The sequence below is a fragment of the Ictalurus punctatus genome, chromosome 15 (assembly GCF_001660625.3).
Source record: "Ictalurus punctatus breed USDA103 chromosome 15, Coco_2.0, whole genome shotgun sequence".
Classification (NCBI taxonomy): Eukaryota; Metazoa; Chordata; class Actinopteri; order Siluriformes; family Ictaluridae; genus Ictalurus; species Ictalurus punctatus.
Window position 1 is genome coordinate 26,279,422 of NC_030430.2, and position 20,805 is coordinate 26,300,226.

At 42.4% G+C, this 20,805-nt stretch overlaps 2 protein-coding genes across 5 annotated transcripts in view; one reads left to right on the forward strand and one right to left on the reverse strand.

Moving 5' to 3' along the window:
• The first annotated feature begins 442 nt into the window (after positions 1-442).
• twist3 lies at positions 443-13,531 on the forward strand. Its single transcript, XM_017487969.3, has 3 exons — positions 443-524; positions 617-1,814; positions 12,049-13,531. The coding sequence occupies exon 2, from the start codon at positions 690-692 to the stop codon at positions 1,275-1,277; it is 588 nt and encodes a 195-aa protein (XP_017343458.1). The 5' UTR covers positions 443-524; positions 617-689; the 3' UTR covers positions 1,278-1,814; positions 12,049-13,531.
• Positions 13,532-13,846: 315 nt separating this feature from the next.
• The window catches only part of hdac7a (histone deacetylase 7a), a 68,538-nt gene continuing 61,579 nt past the window's right edge, over positions 13,847-20,805 (reverse strand). For all 4 annotated transcript variants that reach the window (XM_053686412.1, XM_053686411.1, XM_053686410.1 and 1 more), the window contains 5 exons: positions 19,108-19,226; positions 18,797-18,930; positions 18,056-18,137; positions 17,718-17,859; positions 13,847-16,448 (listed from right to left, as the gene is read on the reverse strand). In XM_053686412.1, the coding sequence (XP_053542387.1) occupies positions 16,409-16,448; positions 17,718-17,859; positions 18,056-18,137; positions 18,797-18,930; positions 19,108-19,226 (517 nt within the window). In that variant the 3' untranslated portion in view covers positions 13,847-16,408. The remainder of the gene's footprint in view (positions 16,449-17,717; positions 17,860-18,055; positions 18,138-18,796; positions 18,931-19,107; positions 19,227-20,805) is intronic.

Below are 20,805 nucleotides of genomic sequence, written 5' to 3' on the forward strand. Positions count from 1 at the left end.
GGCTCGGCCCTAAATTTAAGAAATCTCAAATTGAAAAAAAAAAAAAAATTCAGCTTCATCGGTTTCACAATGAACAAATAATAATAATAATAATAATAATAATCTGCTGAGGACAAACACGCTTTTAAAGTGAATCTTTCCCTGAAAGCTCCAGAGAAGTGTGTGTAGTGGGTTTTTTTTTCGAGTCGTGTGTGTAGACGTGTGATTTCGGAGTGTGAGATCTGGATTTAATAAAACACACACCACTTCAGGAGAACCTACAGCAACGCGGCACACACTCCGGCCTCGTCCTTAATCACACCTCCGTATTTCCATCCTCCTATCAGAGATGAGTCCCAACACTCATTTTGTTTACTTTGAGCTGGGCGTGTCCTTGAACGTGTCCAATCAGAGACGGTGGTGGGTGGAGCCTGTGAGGACCAAGCTGGTCTTTATAAATGTACTGGAAACCAGATGGTGGTTAAAACTGAAGCTGACTGAAGGATCAACAACAGAATTCTGATCTTTAGGCAGTGAATACACAGGTACGGTATTTTAAAAAATTATTTACTGAACTTCTGAAAACTCACGCTGAAACTCTGAAATGTTTAAATTGAAACTTTTTATTATGTTTAAGCTGTAGAGAGAAAAGGCAAGCGGTAGATCAGGACCAGAAGACCACAGAGATCAGAGACAGAAGAACATCTGCCATGAGAGAAGAGGATAGCTGTGGAGATTTCCCCAAAGGTGGAGTGATTCCCCGGGATGAGGACGAGGAGCGACGCAGTAATAAATGTCCCGTTGTCGTGACCCGAAAACGACTGACAAGCCCTAAGAAGGAGCTCAGCGCTGATCTGCTCGCTGAAGATAAAACCGTCACACCTTCTATCCCTAAACGTCCCAAAAAGAGTTCTCCATCCCCTTCATCCTTGTCCTCGTCTTCACTGGTGCCGTTGGTGAGCTCGGTGTCTCCGCTTCCTGGTCAGCAGTTTGAGGATCTTCACTCTCAGAGAGTCATCGCGAACGTGCGGGAACGTCAGCGCACACAGTCTCTGAACGACGCCTTCGCCTCGCTCAGGAAAATCATCCCCACGCTGCCATCCGACAAACTGAGCAAAATTCAGATCCTCAAACTCGCTTCGCGCTACATCGACTTCCTCTACCAGGTGCTGCAGAGCGACGACGGACAGATGGACACCAAGATGGCGAGCTGTAACTACCTGGCACACGAGAGACTGAGCTACGCCTTCTCCGTGTGGAGGATGGAGGGAGCCTGGTCCATGTCGGCCACTCACTAACTCCAACACCTCGTCTGATTCACATTAACTCTGTGAAACCAGAGACACTCAGCTGGGTTTCATAGTTTTAATTAATGCTACTAGTGTTAAGCTCGCCCAATTACCATGACCACGCCCCTCACCCTGACCACGCCCCCTTCACATTATCCTTAACAAGTCTAGTGTCCAACAAAAGTCTTTCCTCATCTAATCTCCATAATTCAGTGTTCTTCTGACGCTTCCACTTCCTGGTTCTATTCTCTGACCAATCAGAAACAAGTTTATTGTTAATGTGTTTATTATGGGCTGATTAGCGACGCCACTGCTAACCTTAAGTCCATTCCTCTTTTAAACATCAACAACACTCCTGACCTTTGACCCTGAATCTGATTCTCTCTCTCTGCCTGAAACCAAGTGCATTGTGGGTATTCTGTAGATTACATCACAGGGACACTAACCTGTTGCAGTGCATTGTGGGATTTCATGAGTAAACTGAACTGTAAATCGTCCACTTCTGGAAAACAAACGCAAAACAACAAAACTCACACAGCACTACAGGTGAGTCAGTATGTGTGTGTGTGTGTGTGTGTGTGTGTGTGTGTGTGTGTGTTATTTTGATGATTAAACAATTAGACATTAGAGAAACATTTTCTAAGCATCATAATAAAAAATGTAATTAGTTAGTTAATTAGTTAGTTGGTTAGTTAGTTGGTTAGTTAGTTGGTTAGTTAGGTAGTTGGTTAGTTAGGTAGTTGGTTAGTTAGGTAGTTGGTTCGTTAGGTAGTTGGTTAGTTAGGTAGTTGTCAACATAAAAGTAGTGAGAACTTAAGTGTATTAAGAATATTAATTGCAGAAACTGGATCAATTTCTGAATTTCATTATTAAAACTTTATTGTGCAGAATTATTCTCTAACAACAAATTTGACATTTCAGATTTTGTACATTTATGTAAATTTTCCTATACAGAAGAATAATACATATATGAATAATTAAGGCTACAGAGTGATAGATAAATGTGTGTAATAATCGTCTAGCAGCTGTGAATTAACCTGCAGAAAAATAACATTTTAATTTCATTATAATCATTTAGCCTCAGTGCAGTTTTATTATTTATTATTTATTCATGAATTTATTTAAATATTTTATATTCCTGACATTAACGGACATTTAAGACACAATACAAAGAGAATCAATTTATTAATGTAGAAACTGAACAATAATGATTTATTGATTCATAATACTTTTTGCTAATTTAATGTCAGTGGTTAAACTCATCTTTAATTAAAGAGCTACACTGATATTATTATACACGGATATTATTATACACTAATTTTATTATACACTGATATTATTAACGGTGGTGGAGTACAGAATATTTAATAATAAATTAATACAGAGATACATAAAAAAACGATAGTTTTTCTTCTGAGTAAATTTAATTAAGATTTAAATAAAATTAATTAAAATATTACAGGATTATTATTATTATTATTATTATTATTATTATTATTATTATTATTATTATTATTATTATTTTATAATTGTTATTTAGTTAATGTTGCTTTATGGACATGTTTCTGTCTGCTTCAATCTATTGTTATTTACTGAAAAGCGGAAAAGGAACTTTTGTTTAAAGATGCAATAAAAAATATAAAATTTAATGGAATTTCTGTTTCTAATTAAAATAACACTATCACAAGTAAATAAAACAGCTGATTTAACAGTGAACGCACACACACACACACACACACACACACACACACACACACACACACTGTGGTGTAATCAAAGCCTGCGGGCGCAGACATGCAGGAACCTAATGATTGGAAACAGTTGTGGGGCGTAAAGAGAGGAGTGTGTGTGTGTGTGTGTGTGTGTGTGTGTGTGTGTGTGTGTGTGTGTGTGTGTGTGTGTGTGTGTGTGTGTGAATAGAAAAAAAAACATTTATTGCTTTAAGTCCCATTTTAAACAATCTCCTGTACGTTTATGTTTCGCATCTATCTCTCTCTCTTTTGGTGTGTGTGTGCGTGTGTGTGTGTGTGTGTGTGTGTGTGTGTGTGTGTGTGTGTGTGTGTACAGTAGGAGAAAAATTAATCTCGGAAATACAGTTGTTTATCATAATATATATAATTTAATATATAATTAATCCAAACAACTGATTAACACCGACATCAACACTGGGATTAAATCAGAAGATCTGAGATCAGAATTAAATCAGTAGGAAATTAAAAACTGAGCTACAGTTTGATCAATAAAACATCAGATGAGAGAAAATGCACTACGGCGTCTCTGTTAGGTGAGAGTGTGTGTTAGGTGAGAGTGTGTGTTGGGTGAGAGTGTGTGTTGGGTGAGAGTGTGTGTTAGGTGAGAGTGTGTGTTAGGTGAGAGTGTGTGTTAGGTGAGAGTGTGTGATCTGAGACACTACAGGGTGTGTGTTAGGTGAGAGTGTGTGATCTGAGACACTACAGGGTGTGTGTTAGGTAAGAGTGTGGGTTCTGAGACACTGCAAGGTGTGTGTTAGGTGAGAGTGTGTGTTAGGTGAGAGTGTGTGTTCTGAGACACGAAAGTGTGTGTGTTAGGCCAGAGTGTGTGTTCTGAAACACTACGGGGTGTGTGTTAGGCGAGAGTGTGTGTTAGGTGAGAGTGTGTGTTCTGAGACACTACAGGGTGTGTGTCAGGTGAGAGTGTGTATTAGGTGAGAGTGTGTGTTCTGAAACACTATGGGGTGTGTGTTAGGTGAGAGTGTGTGATCTGAGACACTTTGGAGTGTGTGTTCTGAGACACTACAGGGTGTGATCTGAGACACTACGGGGTGTGAGGTAGGTGAGAGTGTGTGTTAGGTGAGAGTGTGTGATCTGAAACACTACGGGGTGTGTGTTAGGTGAGAGTGTGTGATCTGAAACACTACGGGGTGTGTGTTAGGTGAGAGTGTGTGATCTGAAACACTACGGGGTGTGTGTTAGGTGAGAGTGTGTGATCTGAGACACTGCAGGTTGTGTGTTAGATGAGAGCGTGTGTTCTGAGAAACTACAGGGTGTGTGTTAGGTGAGTGTGTGTGATCTGAGACATTACAAAGTGTCTGTTAGGTGAGAGTGTGTGATCTGAGACACTACAGGGTATTTGTTAGGTGAGAGTGTGTGTTGGTGAGAGTGTGTGATCTGAGACACTATGGTGTGTGTTAGGTGAGAGTGTGTGTTCTGAGACACTACAGGGTGTGTGTTATTTGAGTGTGTGTGATCTGAGACACTACAGGGTGTGTGTTAGGTGAGAGTGTGTGATCTCAGACACTTCAAGGTGTGTGTTAGGTGAGAGTGTGTGTTCTGAGACACTACAGGGTGTGTGTTAGGTGAGAGTGTGTGATCTGAGACACTACGGGTGTGTGTTAGGTGAGAGTGTGTGATCTGAGACACTACGGGTGTGTGTTAGGTGAGAGTGTGTGATCTGAGACACTACAGGGTGTGTGTTAGGTGAGAGTGTGTGTTCTGAGACACTACAGGGTGTGTGTTAGGTGAGAGTGTGTGATCTGAGTCACTACACGGTGTGTGTTAAAGCAGAGTGTGTGATCTGAGACACTACAGGGTGTGTTAGGTGAGAGTGTGTGATCTGAGACACTACGGGTGTGTGTTAGGTGAGAGTGTGTGATCTGAGACACTACGGGTGTGTGTTAGGTGAGAGTGTGTGATCTGAGACACTACGGGTGTGTGTTAGGTGAGAGTGTGTGATCTGAGACTCTACGGGTGTGTGTTAGGTGAGAGTGTGTGTTCTGAGACTCTACGGGTGTGTGTTAGGTGAGAGTGTGTGATCTGAGACACTACACGGTGTGTGTTAAAGCAGAGTGTGTGATCTGATAGTACGGGTTGTGTTTGGTGAGAGTGTGTGATCTGATAGTACGGGTTGTGTTTGGTGAGAGTGTGTGTTCTGAGACACTACGGGGTGTGTGTTCGGTCAGAGTGTGTGATCTGAGACACTACGGGGTGTGTGTTAAAGCAGAGTGTGTGATCTGATAGTACGGGTTGTGTTAGGTGAGAGTGTGTGATCTGATAGTACGGGTTGTGTTAGGTGAGAGTGTATGTTCTGAGATACTACGGGGTGTGTGTTAAAGCAGAGTGTGTGATCTGAGATACTACGGGGTGTGTGTTAAAGCAGAGTGTGTGATCTGAGATACTACGGGGTGTGTGTTAGGTGAGAGTGTGTGATCTGAGATACTACGGGGTGTGTGTTCGGTCAGAGTGTGTGTTCTGAGACACTACGGGGTGTGTGTTAGGTGAGAGTGTGTGATCTGAGATACTACGGTGGGGTGTTAGGTCAGAAAGTGTGTTCTGAGACACTATGGGGTGTGTGTTATGTGAGAGCGTGTGAACTGAGACACTACGGGGTTTGGGTTAGGTGAGAGTGTGTGATCTGAGACACTACAAAGTGTGTGTTAGGTGATAGTGTGTGATCTGAGACTCTACGGGTGTGTGTTATTTGAGAGTGTGTGATCTGAGTCACTACACGGTGTGTGTTAAAGCAGAGTGTGTGATCTGATAGTACGGATTGTGTTTGGTGAGAGTGTATGTTCTGAGACGCTACGGGGGGGGGTGTTAGGTCAGAGTGTGTGATCTGAGACACTACAGGGGGGGGGGGTGTTAGGTCAGAGTGTGTGAACTGAAAGAACTGATTCTGGATCAGCTATATGGAGTTCCTCCACCGTCACACAGCTCATTCACTATCAGGTTCCTGTTCTCCACTCCACTTTCACAACATTCAGAGGATTGAGGTAAATTGTTATTGAAGTGAGTTCTTTAGCCCTAATCTTCTATTTTAATGAAATAGAATTGAAGCAGGAACTGATTACTCAATAATTCTGTAACTTGATAACCCTATAACTAAAGAAGTCAATCACTAGATATGGTATATATCTATATGACTATATATGCCAATAATTATAACTCAATAACTTTATACTTTGATAACTGCATAACTACGTAACTTGATATCTCTATAGCTTGATAATGTCATCAGGTACACAAAAGCTTTATTAGAAAAGCTTTCAAAGCTTTCAACAAACCCAATATGTATAGCAAAATCAGTAACAGTAAACTGGAACTGTTCAGGCAATTAGCAAACAGCATAAACTAGGCAAGGCAGGAGTCAAAATCAGAAAACCCAAAACTGGATCAAAACCAGAGTGTCAGAATCACAATATAGGCTTGGTATCGACTGGTAACAAAGATCCTAAGTATATAGTTCCCTAACCCTAATCCTAACCCATGAAATGGTGACATAGAGGAACATCACAGAAGCTTGGGAAGGTGAGGCTGGGATGACTTTTCCTGAGAGCTCAGGCAGGTTAGGTGCAAATGTCCTGACTGCCAACAGTACAAACACTGGCCTTCTCGCATGCGGGCCACCTGTTCCTGGCAAGATAAGTGAGTGTGTCCCAATTGCATGGGAAATGGCCTGTGAAAACGAAACCAAGGAGGAACTAAAAGCACAAACTTAATGAGGAAACGGTCAATCTTAAATTAATTGTAAACATTGTGAATGCCAGGGGAAAACATCTGACCATTCGCTACAGGGAGCTAACCAGACAATTCTATTCAATTCAATTCAGTTTCATTTGTATAGTGTGTTTAACAATAGACCATGTCACAAAGCAGTTTTACAAAAATAGATAATATCCTGATCGAAATTTTTAATTAAAAAATGATCCCTTCAAAATTACCCCTAGAATTTATTAAACGATAGTGTTTTTTTTTTTTTTATTAAAAGACAAAGAACTCCTAAGGCCGAGGTCAACATAGTGCAGAGGAAAGGCTAAAGTATAGCTCTAGTTTCAAAATACCCGAAATACCAGCCAAGTATTTTGGACTCTGAAACAAAAACTGTATGCAAGTTTGCATGCTACTCTTAAGTAGTTAGGCAAACAGGTGTGGCTTATTGCTCCTGCTCATTTTGGAGCAGTCCTGTGCTTCCCTCTGGTTCTCAAAAGGCGGCCTAGCTGATGACACAGTCCCAGGCTGGAATGTTACACCTGGATGACAAAATACCTGAACACATGAGTAAAGATGTGTTCTGCAGTCTAGAAGGTGGAAGGAAGTCCAGTAAAGGGGAGTAGGCAAAGGGATTTGGAAAAGTGTACTGTTACCATAATGTTATTCTGAAACATGGGGAGGTCAGTGACGAAGTCAATGACTATGGGACCATGGTCACTGTGGCAAAGGTAAGGGGAGAAGCTTACCTGCAGGCAGGGTCACGGGCATTTGGTCTGTTAATCATCAGATTCTTCTCCATGCATTTTTTCCAGCTCAGTTGGTAGCCTAAGTTTTGTTTTATGGAAGCTTAGGTAACTTAGCTGTCAATGTATGACATGATCAGAAAAAGTTGGATTTATCATAACTTGCCTCGGGAGTTATCACTGTTTGTAGGACTACCAGACCGATAAAATATAAAACTTTTCAAGCTAGTCTAGTTTGGTGTTGCTAGCCAGGGGGAGGCACAACTAAGCTATAGGTTTATCTGCTACAGAGCCATGCAAAGTACATTATTTTTCCCTATGCTCTGCTCATATCATGTTCACGTAAACTGGAACTCATATAGACATTTACACACCTTGTTTTCCTGCTCAACATCAAAGGATGTTACTGTTTCAGTTTCAACACATTTACTGGTTTAAAAAAATCTGTGTATATCCATTTTTCCTCACATTGACTGTGAGCTAGCATTTGGGAGAATTTAGAGACTGTCAGCCAGTAAGACAATCGTGTATTTCCATGTATTTTCCTATAAACTCTGTCTGATTGGTTTCATCTCTGTTCACCCTCTGTTCAAGATATAAAATTACAACACCATCGTCTTCTTTTACTGACATTCATTTATATAGTGACAAACCACTCCAAATGGATAAATATTCAGGGCTAAAGAAAAATATATGCCCCTGGGCAGGGTTCAGGGTACTCAGGCTTGGGCACATGAGGAGCTTGATGAGATGAACTTGTGGACGTCTTGGAGCCCACAGGGCCACCATTATTTGCCCTGAAGGAGTTGGTGGGTTCTTTGAGTGCTAGGGTGTCCAGTAGCTTGGGAGGTGTGAACCCATGAGATCTGTTTATCTCTGAAGTGGGAAGGCACATATTTCTTTGTTTTTTTTGGAACTCTCACCTCAGGTGTGTGCTCTATCTCCTGATCAGTGTCCCAGGTTATAGCCCCTACAAAGCAGGTAAAAGCAGGTTTCTCTGGGAGGGGTTGAATAGAGACGGGAGAGTCAGATTTTGTGTTCCTGGAGCCAGGTCTGTTGGAGATGGTAAACTGAAACCTTGCAAAGAACAGGGCCCAGTGTGTTTGGCTAAAGTTCAGTCTTTTGGCTGACTTAATGAACTCTAGGTTTTTGTGGTCTGTGAAAATTGTGGATGGATGGGATGCCCCCTCCAGCCATTGGTGCCATTCCTACATGGGTAGTTTCAAGGCCAGTAGTTCCCTGTTGCCGGTGTCATAGTTGCATTTGGCTGTGGAAAGCTTCTTCAAAAAGAAGGCCATGGGGTGGAGTTTGGACTTCTTTCCAAATCTCTGTGATAACATGGCCCCCACCCCAGTTTCAAAGCTGTACACTTCCACTATGTAAAGCTTGGAGGGGCCAGGGTGTTTAAGTATGGGGCTAAGGTGAAGGCCTCCTTGTGGCACTCAAATGCTTGGTTGGCTGAGGGTTTCCACTTCTGATTCTTGGGTTCTTTCTTGAGTGGAGAAGTCAGAGGTGAGGTGTTGGTGCTAAATCCACTGGTGAACCTCCTATAGAAGTTTGCAAAACCAAAGAATCTTTGCATCTCCTTAACAGTAGCTGGAAAGGGCCAGTGAGTGACAGTGTGATCTTGTCTTGATCCATGAACACACCCTCTGGGCTTATTATATATTCAATGACCGAGATTTGTGACACATGAAATTCTTACCTTTCTCCTTTCACACACAGTTGGATCTCCATCAACCATGCAAGGACCCTTTGGACATGGTGGATGTGCATCTATTTGCATGGGGATTAGATTAAGATAATATTGATATAAGCTATGACAAACTTGCCCAGCATGTTCTTGTAGAACATCAGTACTCAGGCATTGAAAGACTGCCCCACTGAAGATATGGCATCATGCAGTACTCAAAGTGGCCGTCTTCTACTTGTCACTGCTGCAAATATGCTCTAAGTTGTAGGCACTGTGTAGGTCCAACTTGGAAAAGATTTTGGCCTCTTGTAGTTGCTCCAAAGCAGAGGGGACCGGTGGCAGAGGATATCTCTACTTAACCATAGCTTGATTCAGTCTCTAGTAATCATTGCAAGGCCACAGGCTGCTCCCTTTCTTCTCCAAGAAAAAGAAGCCTGCAGATGCTGGCGAGGTTGAGGGGTGAAGTACTGTTTCAGGGCTTCCTGAAAGTGCTTAACCCTTGACAATAAGCGGCTTTGAAGGAGCATGGAGCATGAATCCTTTATGCTTGGTGGGATTGCCTGCATATTTGCCTGGACTTGCAATGAGAAGAGAAGCAGATATAGAGGGTCCCGCCAAAGGAGCTAGTGAGTAAGACAACATGGTTTGGAGCTGTGCTAGCTACGCACTGAACAGGGCTATCTTCAATTTAATTCAATTCAGTTCAGTTTTATTTGTATAGCACTTTTAACAATGGACATTGTCTCAGAGCAACTTTACAGAAATATATAAATTCAAGATACAGATTTTAAATGTATGAATGTATCACTAATGAGGAGCCAGAGGCGACGGTAGTGAGTACAAACTCCCTGAGACGATATGAGGAAAAACCTTGAGAGGAGCCAGAGTCAAAAGTAACCCGTCCTCATCTGGGTGCGATTATAAATAAATACACTCCTTCTATAAATGTGCTAATACTACATGCTCAAATAGTGCAGTTGTGTAAGCAGGAAATTCATTACAGTTTCTACATGAAGTCTGTTTTGTTGAACTTCTCCACTGATCACTGATGGAGACTCGAGTGCAGAACTGTTTGTGGTGATTGTAGTGTTAAAGCTATCATAGTATAATTGTTCATATGAACTGAGGTCCAGAGCATCTTTATGGTGTTTAAGTGGAACCGTCCTCAGTAATCTCAGTGATCTTTAGGCTGCACCATGTGGGTCCAAAGCCATCTTTATGGTTTTTAAGTGGAACCATCCTCAGTAATCTCAATGATCTTCAGACTGCACCATGTGGGACATCCTCAGCAGCAACATGTGACCTCCAACTGATGAGAACTCCAGCCAGAAATGGGGCATCAGAATGGATCAGGCAGGTCTGGAGAGCAGAAGGGGTCAGGGTCACTGGCAGCTCAGGAGTATCATGTGTAGCTCAACAGAAAGACAGAGAGAGAGAGAGAGAGAGAGAGAGAGAGAGAGAGAGAGAGAGAAGGAAAGAGAGGGAGAGATTATTAGGTATGGTTATTGTCCTGTAATGGTTAAGGACAATGTACTTTACATCACCACAACACTCGATACCCGTGATCCTCTAGATCTGCTTCTTTACCTAAGAAAAAAACTATTCACAAAAAGCTTGAGTAAACAAATATGTTTTCAGTCTGGACTTAAACACTGAGACTGTGTCTGAGTCCCGAACAGTAATTGGAAGATTGTTCCATAACTGTGGGGCTTTGTAAGAGAAAGCTCTTCCCCCTGCTGTGGCCTTCACTATTCCAGGTACCAACAAATAGCCTGCACCTTTTGATGGAAGTAGGCGTGGTGGATCATAAAAGACCAAAAAATTTGCTCAGATACTGTGGCGTGAGACCGTTCAGTGCTTTATAGGTCAATAATAGATTCATTTTATAATCAATGTGAAATTTTACTGGGAGCCAATGCAGCGTGGATAAGATAGGGGTGATGCACGTATCTGCTCTTATTGTTCTCCAACGACATGGCCCTGCGCTGCCAAGGTCTGGCGGCTCTCTAGGCTACCTCTTGCATTCATTAGCAGTGAAGTAGTCTGTCAGGTGGCAGGGACGGATGCAAGTGCAGCTACACAGAAACTCTATTATAAAAGCTTGCAACAAATCCAATATGTACAGTAAAATAAGAAACAGGAAACAGGCAGTTACCACCGCAACAGAGTTTTTAGACTGATGGTATTGTTAGTCTATGACCTAGTAAACCAGTATCAGGATGTATTTATTGATAGAGGCATCAAAGCACTGCCAAATGCCATAAATATGAATGCAAATGCAATGGTCAGGCGATTGATGAACAGCATAAACTAACCAAGGCAGGAGTCAAAAACCAGAAAACCAGAAACAGGATCAAATCCAGAGTGTCAGAATCACAAAATACAAAGGCATGGTATTGACTGGTAACAAAGTCAAAGAGCGTGTACTTAGCGGTGAACTGTGTGGTTGTGTGTGTGTGTATATGTAGCAAGGTTCATAATTGAGTCCAGGTGTGTGTGTTCAGTTGAAAGCTGACAGAGTTCATGGATGTTGGGTGTTGGGAAATCAACTGTTAATGAGAAGCAAAAACACATCAATGACTTTATAACATAAAACACCAAACACTGACCTCTACATGCTATAGATGTTTCTGAATAGCGGATGTGTGTGTGTGCTTGCGTGTGTGTGTGCTTGCGTGTGTGTGTGCTTGCGTGTGTGTGTGTGTGTGTGTGTGTGTGTGTGCTTGCATGTGTGTGTGTGCTTGTGTGTGTGTGTGTGCATGTGTGTGTGGTTCTTGTGTGTGTGTGCTTTTTTTTGTGTGTGTGTGTGTGTGTGTGTGTGTGTGTGTGTGTTTACTGTGGAAAATAAAAAAGTTTCTATCCATCTGTGCTTTTTCCAGAATCCCAGAATTCCGAGTGTTTATCCCCTCAGTGATCGGAGAGAGTCTAAGAGGAATTTGCTTCTCCACAGCAGAGTCTCTGGGTTTCAGCTCAGACTGGACACTGAGAACTCACACCTCCTCAACACTCCATCGCACTGTACGCATACACACCTGCTCACTAACTCATTATCTAGCATTTACCTAGCAGGTTTTTCTCTCTCTCTCTCTCTGATTTTCCTTTAAATCACCTTCAGCCAGCATTTTGAAGAGGAAGTGTGTCGCATGGGGTAAACTCAACACTGAACACTTGTTCATCAGGAATCTAAATATAAATCTAGATCCTGATTTCTGATCCCGAAGCTACTCTGTCACAGTGTTTATTGTTAAAATGCTGAAGAAATAAAACAGAATTGAACTGATTTGAATTTAAATGCACACTCACCTAATAAATTTCCTTCAAGATTACTGGACCCATTACTATGATGTCCATGGGAAATCGTCCTGGGGGGGCTGGGGGTCGAAGCCGGTCTGTGGTACTGAAGGAGTTTAAGTGTTTTCAAAATGACTTCCTGTATGCTTTAAACAAAAATATATAAATAAACCAATAAATTAATAATTCATTCTATTTCTACGCAATTCCTCTGATCAGTGCAGTGTGTAAACTATGGTGTGTGTGTGTGTGTGTGTGCATGTGTGTGTGTGTGTGTGAGTGTGTGTGTGTGTGTTTTAATTACGAGTACCACACACTCTTTAGCAGCCAGACTTCCCTCATTACTGTATATCTCTGAGACGGCCCTAAACTTTTTTTTCACTTTGAGGTTTTAGTAATATGTGTGTGTGTGTGTGTGTGTGTGTGTGTGTGTGTGTGTGTGTGTGTGTATGTGTGTGTGTTCAACAGTGATAAAATGTATGTAAAATGTAAACATCTGCAAAAGCCTGAGCTCGTCTCTGTTCTCCACACTCAGAGCTCTAAACGGTTGTTTAGAGGAGCAGCATCAGAACTTCTGATCTGTTGAACACATGGGATGTTCATTTTCTCACCCTGCTGTTTACATATGCCCCACCCTTTCCACCACGCCCCCTCCATAACCATTCTTTTACATAACCCCACCCCCTCTGTAGCCCAAATCTGAAGATTTCTTTTAGCCAGTCTGACCAGCTCATTGGTCTCCTCCACACAGTCCGATGTTCCCCCCAGAGTCGGGTCCCTCGTCACTTCGTCTCCAGCAGATCCCGAGACAGGCGATGGCAAAGACATTACAGACATTACTGACTAAGCTCATTGTCCATGTGGAGTCTGTTTCTGCTCTCCATCTCCACAGTGTAGCTCTGCTTCCTCACCACGTTCCATCACATGATGAATAAACGTTAGCAATCAGCAGCTTGTCCATCTGAACAGTAAAACCAACACGATTCTCCCTGAACATTTTTATCTGCTTTAATAAAACCTCTCTTTTATACAATATTACAATCTGTCTGTATTAAAGTTGATGATAAAATACTTTTTGCCTCCTCATTATTGATTTATTTATTGATTTATTTACTTTGGCTTGTTTTTCCTCTTCTCTGGTTTGTGTTCTATCTGTGACTCTGTCGCATTATATTCATTACAATATCATCAATATTCATTGCAGTCTCATTAATATTCATCACCATCTCATTAATATTAATTTAAGTACCATTAATATACACAATCATTTCAACACTACATCTTAAGTAATTAAGGTCTTAATATTTCACTACTATATTATGTTTTTTTTTTAAAAAGTTTGGTACCGGTAATATTTATAATCACAAACAAAACAGAAAACCAGCATCAGTAAAACAAAATGTTTTATTTTATTTGGAAGAGATAGAAAATACAAAATAGAGATTCTTTTCTATACACAGGCATTAAAAAGGAGGAGGAAATGAATAAAATCATCATCTGTTAGTGATAGATAAAGGCACGCGGAAATGAGTTTTGGTCTTGCAGTGATATTTACATTAAGGCTTTAGAATGAAAAATGGCAAGATATGAAAAAAATGATAGAGAATGAAGACGTTAGTGGCTCGTCTTTAGTCCTTACACGTGTCGTAAAGCAGAAAACACGGCTGTCGGTTTCCTCCCTGTGGTATCCAGAGCAGGAAGTGAGAATACACACTTACACACTCCTCAGGAGGTAAAACCCAATAAACACACACACACACACACACACACACACACACACCGCCCCCTACTGCACAGGAATGTAAAAGTTCACTTCTTTCACAACTCAAACTCAACACAGGTTATTAAAAATCCTAGTTTCTTTAGTAAACGAGCCGTTTAGCTGTGACACTGAAACTCCGGATTAAACTCCAGATTAAACTCCAGATTAAACTCCAGATTAAACTCCAGATTAAACTGTGACTGGTCCTCAAAGTCAAAACAACTTTTCATAAATGAAGAATGTAAAACGTAACATGATGAAGCTCACTCGGAGACACGTGTTAAACTGAAATGACGTGTAGGTTCTCCTGGACTAATACACACCCAGAGTCGTCACACCACACACACACACACACACACACACACACAGCTGAACACAGTGGTTTGTTATGAGGCAATAACACGTGTGAGGAGCATGAAGAGGAGGTGCATGTTTTACTCTGAACCCAACATCACAGGAATCTTTACATGACTTCAAGTGCTTTTTGTTATCAGCTGATCAATCAGGTCGCATTTAAACACACACACACACACAACCCTAACGGACAGGTTCACCAAACCCTGGAGGAAGTGTGTGATTCCTCCTGGAGTGAAGAACATTAAATCCATAAGATTGTTAGTGGTTTCAGTTTTTTTTTTATCATCGGAATAAAATACACAAATCTTTTGGTCTGTTTCATCTAAAACGTCCTTTCCCTCAAACACTACCCGTCTCACAGCGCAGCGCTAAAGACACGTTACACCACTGCTAGTTTCCCGCTAATTCACACCGTACACATTTCAACAGATTAAGGTGATTAAAGGCAGATTCAGCACATTTACACACCTCACTGTTCACTGGAGGCTTCATAGAGCCGGGTTTGAGTACTGGATATCTGGTTACAGCGTTCATATATTGTGGTCTTTATTTTCGCTCATTTCTTTCAGATGATGTGACGTAACGAGCACAGCTGTACATTTTTTGTTGCTCTGTGTAAACAAAGCTGATCTTATTTACTGTTTAACAGTTTAACGTGTCGGCCGGACGGACAGGAACCACACGCATTACCACCACAATATTCACACTCGCGTCAACACTGCTTTCTAACCACCATTATTCTTATTCTTACGAGTCTCTGATGTCACCAGCACTAATATTAACCTTGTGGGCGTGGCCTGTCCAGCTTTTTTAACGTCCGCAGTAAAAGGGTGTACGCCAAATTTATACACAGTACCACAGTTCAGGTTCTGCACTGGAGTGAAAAGAAAAAACCAGAGAGAACTGACGCTGTGTGAGAACTTATAAATATCGTTCGTGAGGCTTCATGTGAAACAGGAAATGACACAGACTCCTATCACATAAAGTCACTTCCACTTCCTGTTTCTCTACTTCCTGTAAAAGCAGGCGTGCGGAGTGTAAACACACGTGTGTGGTTTTAACATGACGTTCTAACAGTGTGTAGAGGGACGAGACGCTACTTCCTGTTTGTCTGATCAGTGATTGGTCATTACAGTGCTCTCGCTGTACACTTGCTGTGTGTGTGTGTGTGTGTGTGTGTGTGTGTGTGTGTGTGAACTTGTGTTCATGGTAATAAACATAACTGTACATAAATTTTCCCAGAGTTTGGAGATAAATGTCACGGTTCACATTATGGAATGCACAGTGCAAAAAAATGAGAGCGAGGAATAAACACGAGCTCCTTCTTTATCTTCTTTAGTGGTTAATGTTGGAAGTGACATCATCAGGACGGGAAAATCTGTCCACACCGTAACAGTTCAATGATAAACAGTAAAAAAAAAAAAAAAGAGTCTTTTGTATTTAGGGAGGAATTTTTGTGTTTTCTCCTTAAATCCTGCGTCTCCAGCAGAAACGTTCCTCGAAACGTGATGGAGGAACACGGAACTTAAAAAAAAAAAAAAGTTCAAATAATCTGAGACTCGTTAAGACTCGTCCTTCACCTGACAGAAGTGGATGTAGGGAAAGTTCTGGAATCCACAGAGTCCAGCGGGGGCCGTTAGATTAGCCGCACCGCTGAACTCACACAGGAGAAGTAGCATAGGGGTAAAGAGGAAGTGACATCACCACAGCCCCTCCCATCGAAGGCACCGCTGGTCATAAGGCAGCGAGAGAGTTTGCGCTCCCTCGCAGTCATGTGACGTGGAACTGCACCGTGATTGGACAGTTATTCCGAAACAAAATAAGCGGGTTTACATTGAGTCCTGGTCCTCCATTGGTTCATCAGCGACTCTGAATGTGATAAAAAAAAAAATACAAAGAAAAACAAAAACTAAGTACAAAAAAACCACTCTGTTCATTATGTGCAATAAATATCATGCGTCACTGCAGGAGACTACACAATACCCATACAGAATACCCATAATGCACTTCTATAACCAGGAGTTTGACTCCGACACGTGTGCACAGTGGATATAAAAAGTTTATGGGCCTGTTAAAGTTGCAGGTTTTTGTGACATAATTTTTTTTTATTTCCAGCTTTAATGTGAAATAGCAACCAAAAATAATTTAAGTGAAAAAAATAGAAACATTTCAGGAAAAGGCTTGCAGTAACCTGGCTGCATAAGTATGCGCACCCTCTTCAAATACGGTCACGTGACGGTGCTGTGCTCGGAATGAACCAATCACATTCAATCTCATGCTCAAAAGTAATTATCATACAGCTGTCATCAATGAAGTGATTCTGATTAACCCCTAATAAAGATCAGCTGTTTCTGTAGGATTTTATTCACATCTTGGTTTCATCCGACGGCTGAAGCCAAAGAGCTTACGAAGCCTGTATGAGATCTCTCTGTGGAAAGGAATCAATCAGGAGAGGGGTACAAAAGAATTTCTAAAACATTAGATGTACGAAGTGGAGAAAATGGAGCACCGCAGTGACATCAGCAAGAACAGGACGTCCCTCCAAAACTGACCCAAGGACGAGAGCAAAACTTACCAGGGAGTCTGCTGAGCGATCTACAGCAACATTAAACATTAAAACATTACAAAGATAAAACATTTTGGACATAGTTCTAAAGATGCTGAAGCATGGTGGTGGCAGCATCATGCTACAGGGAACATCTCTTTACCTGGGACTGGGGCTCTAGTTAAGACCGAATTTCTGTAATGAAGAGGGGAATAAAAAGACCAAATGAAGATGTGTTAAGTCAGCAGATCTGACCCCGAGACACTGCGTGCTGTATTTCAGGCAAACGCCGCTTTAACACAGTATCAGTTAAGGCGCGTGTATACTTATACAACCAGGTGCTTGTACCTTTTTTCTTTTTTTTCTCCCTGAAACATTTCTTTTTGCTTTTCACGTGAATGTTGTTGTTTGCTGTTTCACATTACAGGTGAAAAAAGTTCGGAAGTGATTTTCCTTTGTTTCATATTGAAACCTTTATTTATTATAACAGGAGTGTGAAACCTTTGTATATCCACTGTATGTAAGAATAGAACAAGATGTATAATGTAAATGTATAACGTGTGTATGAGATGATGAACATGTGTGTTCTGTACCTCTTGGTATTGTTCAGGACTCCGACTGAGAGCGAGGCGAGAGCTTTCACTGCAGCAGTTTCCTCACTGTCTCCCTTCTGAGCACCGGCATACGACAAGCTCACTGACAACAACATCTCCCTGACACACGGCCAGTACTCACCTGGGGGCGGGGGTGAGAGACAGACAGAGAGTGAGACGGGTAGGGTAATATACTGATGTCTACAAGACACAATTGTAAATGAGTAAATCATATCCCAGGAAGAAGAGATGGCAGACAGAGAGACAGACAAACAGGGAGGCAGAGAGATGGAGAGGAAGACAGACAGAAAGAGAGACAGACAGAGAGACAGACTGACTCTGTATGTGCAGAACTTTCTGTAGTGACTGCACCGCATTAGCGTTGGGTTTCTGATTCAGCACTTCATCTGGTAAAGGATCCTGATGCAGAGAGACAGACAGAGAGACAGACAGAGAGACAGACAGAGAGACAGACAGATCAGTTAACATCCTATATTACAATAAGATCTACATTACTAACAGTGTGTGTTTGTGTGTTTGTGTGTGGTGTGTGAGTGTATGTGAGAGTGTGGTGTGTGAGTGTGTTTGTGTGAGTGTGTGAGTGTGTGTGTTTGTGTGTGGTGTGTGAGTGTATGTGAGAGTGTGGTGTGTGAGTGTGTTTGTGTGAGTGTGTGTGTGTGTGTGTTTGTGTGTGGTGTGTGAGTGTATGTGAGAGTGTGGTGTGTGAGTGTGTTTGTGTGAGTGTGTGTGTTTGTGTGTGGTGTGTGAGTGTATGTGAGAGTGTGGTGTGTTTGTGTGAGTGTGTGAGTGTGTGTGTGTGTGTGTTTTCACATTTACTCACTTAACACTAGCTAGTAATTTGCTGTAAATGAAGTTGATGTGAAAGAGAACCGTGTTTATTCTGTGTGTAACTCGCTCAGTGTCAGTCAGAAGATCCGTGTGAAGGAACCACTGGAACCATGCTGTACGTTACTGAGAGACTGTAGAGCCACCCATCAGCACATGAGTGTCTGAGAGGGCTGCTGTCCATTATAACAGGTAATAACAGGTAATAACAGGTATATGAGACTGTAACTGACCTCCAGCCCCAGCAGCGCACTAACACAGGACTCTGACGCATCACAGATGGCTGTGAGGTCGTGACCCCCCTCCAGGGCCAAAACCACACGCCCTCCTGCTAACTTCATCAACTGCTGGGTCAGGAACCCAAAACCTGCGCGCACACACACACACACACACACACACACACACACATTTATTGTTCATTCAATAACCAGTAAAACACAGGTATTAGTTTTGTGTGTAATTGTGTGTGCGAATGTAATTGTGTGTGTGTGTGTGTGTGTGTGAGAGAGAGATATGATGATGATGATGATGATGATGATCATACACTTGGCGGTGACTCTGTATCCTCCCAGTGGAGCAGGATGTCCCTCTGCAGCATCAAACCCTGCAGAGACGAGCACCAAGTCTGGGGAGAAATCCTGAGCGATGGGAATCACCACCGTCCTGCACATACACACACACACACACACACACACACACACACACACACACATACACACACAATGAAACCTTGTTTATAAACAGAGCAACAGGAAATGAACAGGAAGTCATGTCTTCTCCGCAGGAAGTGCTCAAACTTTCAGAACCACAGAAGAAAAAATCTTCCCACTGACTTCCACTCATTTCAGTTCATCTTCAAAACTAAACACACTCTCTCTCTCTTTATCTATCTATCTATATCTAGATCTATATCTCTCTGTCTTTCTCTTTATATCTGTCCATCTGTCTCTCTCTCTCTCACACACACACACACACACACACACACAGACTTTCTCTCTCTTTTTCTCAGTCTGTCTCTCTCTCCTGTCGACGCATCACTCAGTTAGTTCAAAGCTCCGCCAGCGTCTGCTTCTCGTTTAGAGCTTGTCATTCGTCTCACGTCACTGACAGCCCGCCATCTGGGAGCCATTTACCTTAATTACCCACAATCCTCCACTTCACCACCCTACCCTGTCCGTGGCAACCAGCCCTGCCTCCTTCCAGACCAATAAAATTACCCACGCTCCCCTGCAAGGACAAGAACGAGTTCGACTGGAGCACAGGGAGAGGGAGAGAGAGGGGGGGAGAGAGGGCGGGGGAGAGAGAGAGAGAGAGACGGGGAGAGAGAGAGAGAGAGAGAGAGAGACAGACGGAGAGAGAGACAGACAGAGAGAGAGAGGGAGAGAGAGAGTGTGAGAGATGGGGAGAGAGAGAGACAGAGAGAGAGACAGAGAGAGAGAGAGAGAGAGAGAGAGAGAGAGTGAGAGACGGGGAGAGAGAGACAGAGAGAGAGATGGAGAGAGAGAGAGAGAGGGAGAGAGAGAGGGAGAGAGAAACGGAGAGAATAATGCAGACAGAGGAAATAAGGAAAGAACACTCATTAAAGCTCAGTGAGAGACAGACAGGAAGTAAGTAGTGAAGAGTGGCAGTGAGACAGTTAGACCTGTCTGTCTGCATGGGGGGGGTTAATGGCCCACCAAGTGAGCGTGCGGTCGGTTTGGTCTTCTGGACCTCAGCCAACAAACTCTGAGCAGCTTTTCATCAACAATACTAAAAACCTTTATTAAAGGCATGGTGTGGTGGCAAGTCAGTGATGAGAGAGTGTGTGTGTGTGTGTGTGTGTGTGTGTGTGTGTGTGTGTGTGTGTGTACGTAAGTGGCAGCGCTGGCGGTTTCACTCAGACACACCGGAGAAAAGCTGGAAATGATTTGAGCTCAGAGTGTTAGCGACCGCCGTGTCTCCGACATCCAGCTGAGTTCAAAACATTCGGAGTTTAGTTCAGAACACGATCAATTCCTCCAAACAGCTCGACCTCGTCCTGAACACTGACCACTTCCTGCTCGGCTTTTACTTCCTGCTCGGGTTTTCACTTCAGCGACATACTGCTCCTTAACTTTTGTTTATGTTTATCTATTTCTTTTTTCGGTTTAGGCAGTCAACACCCCACAGCTGCTTTACTCTGTATTAAAGAGCTAATAGAGGCGTGTGATTGGCCGTTGTGTGGGTGTGATTGACAGGAGAGATGAAGAAGGCCCCTCCCACT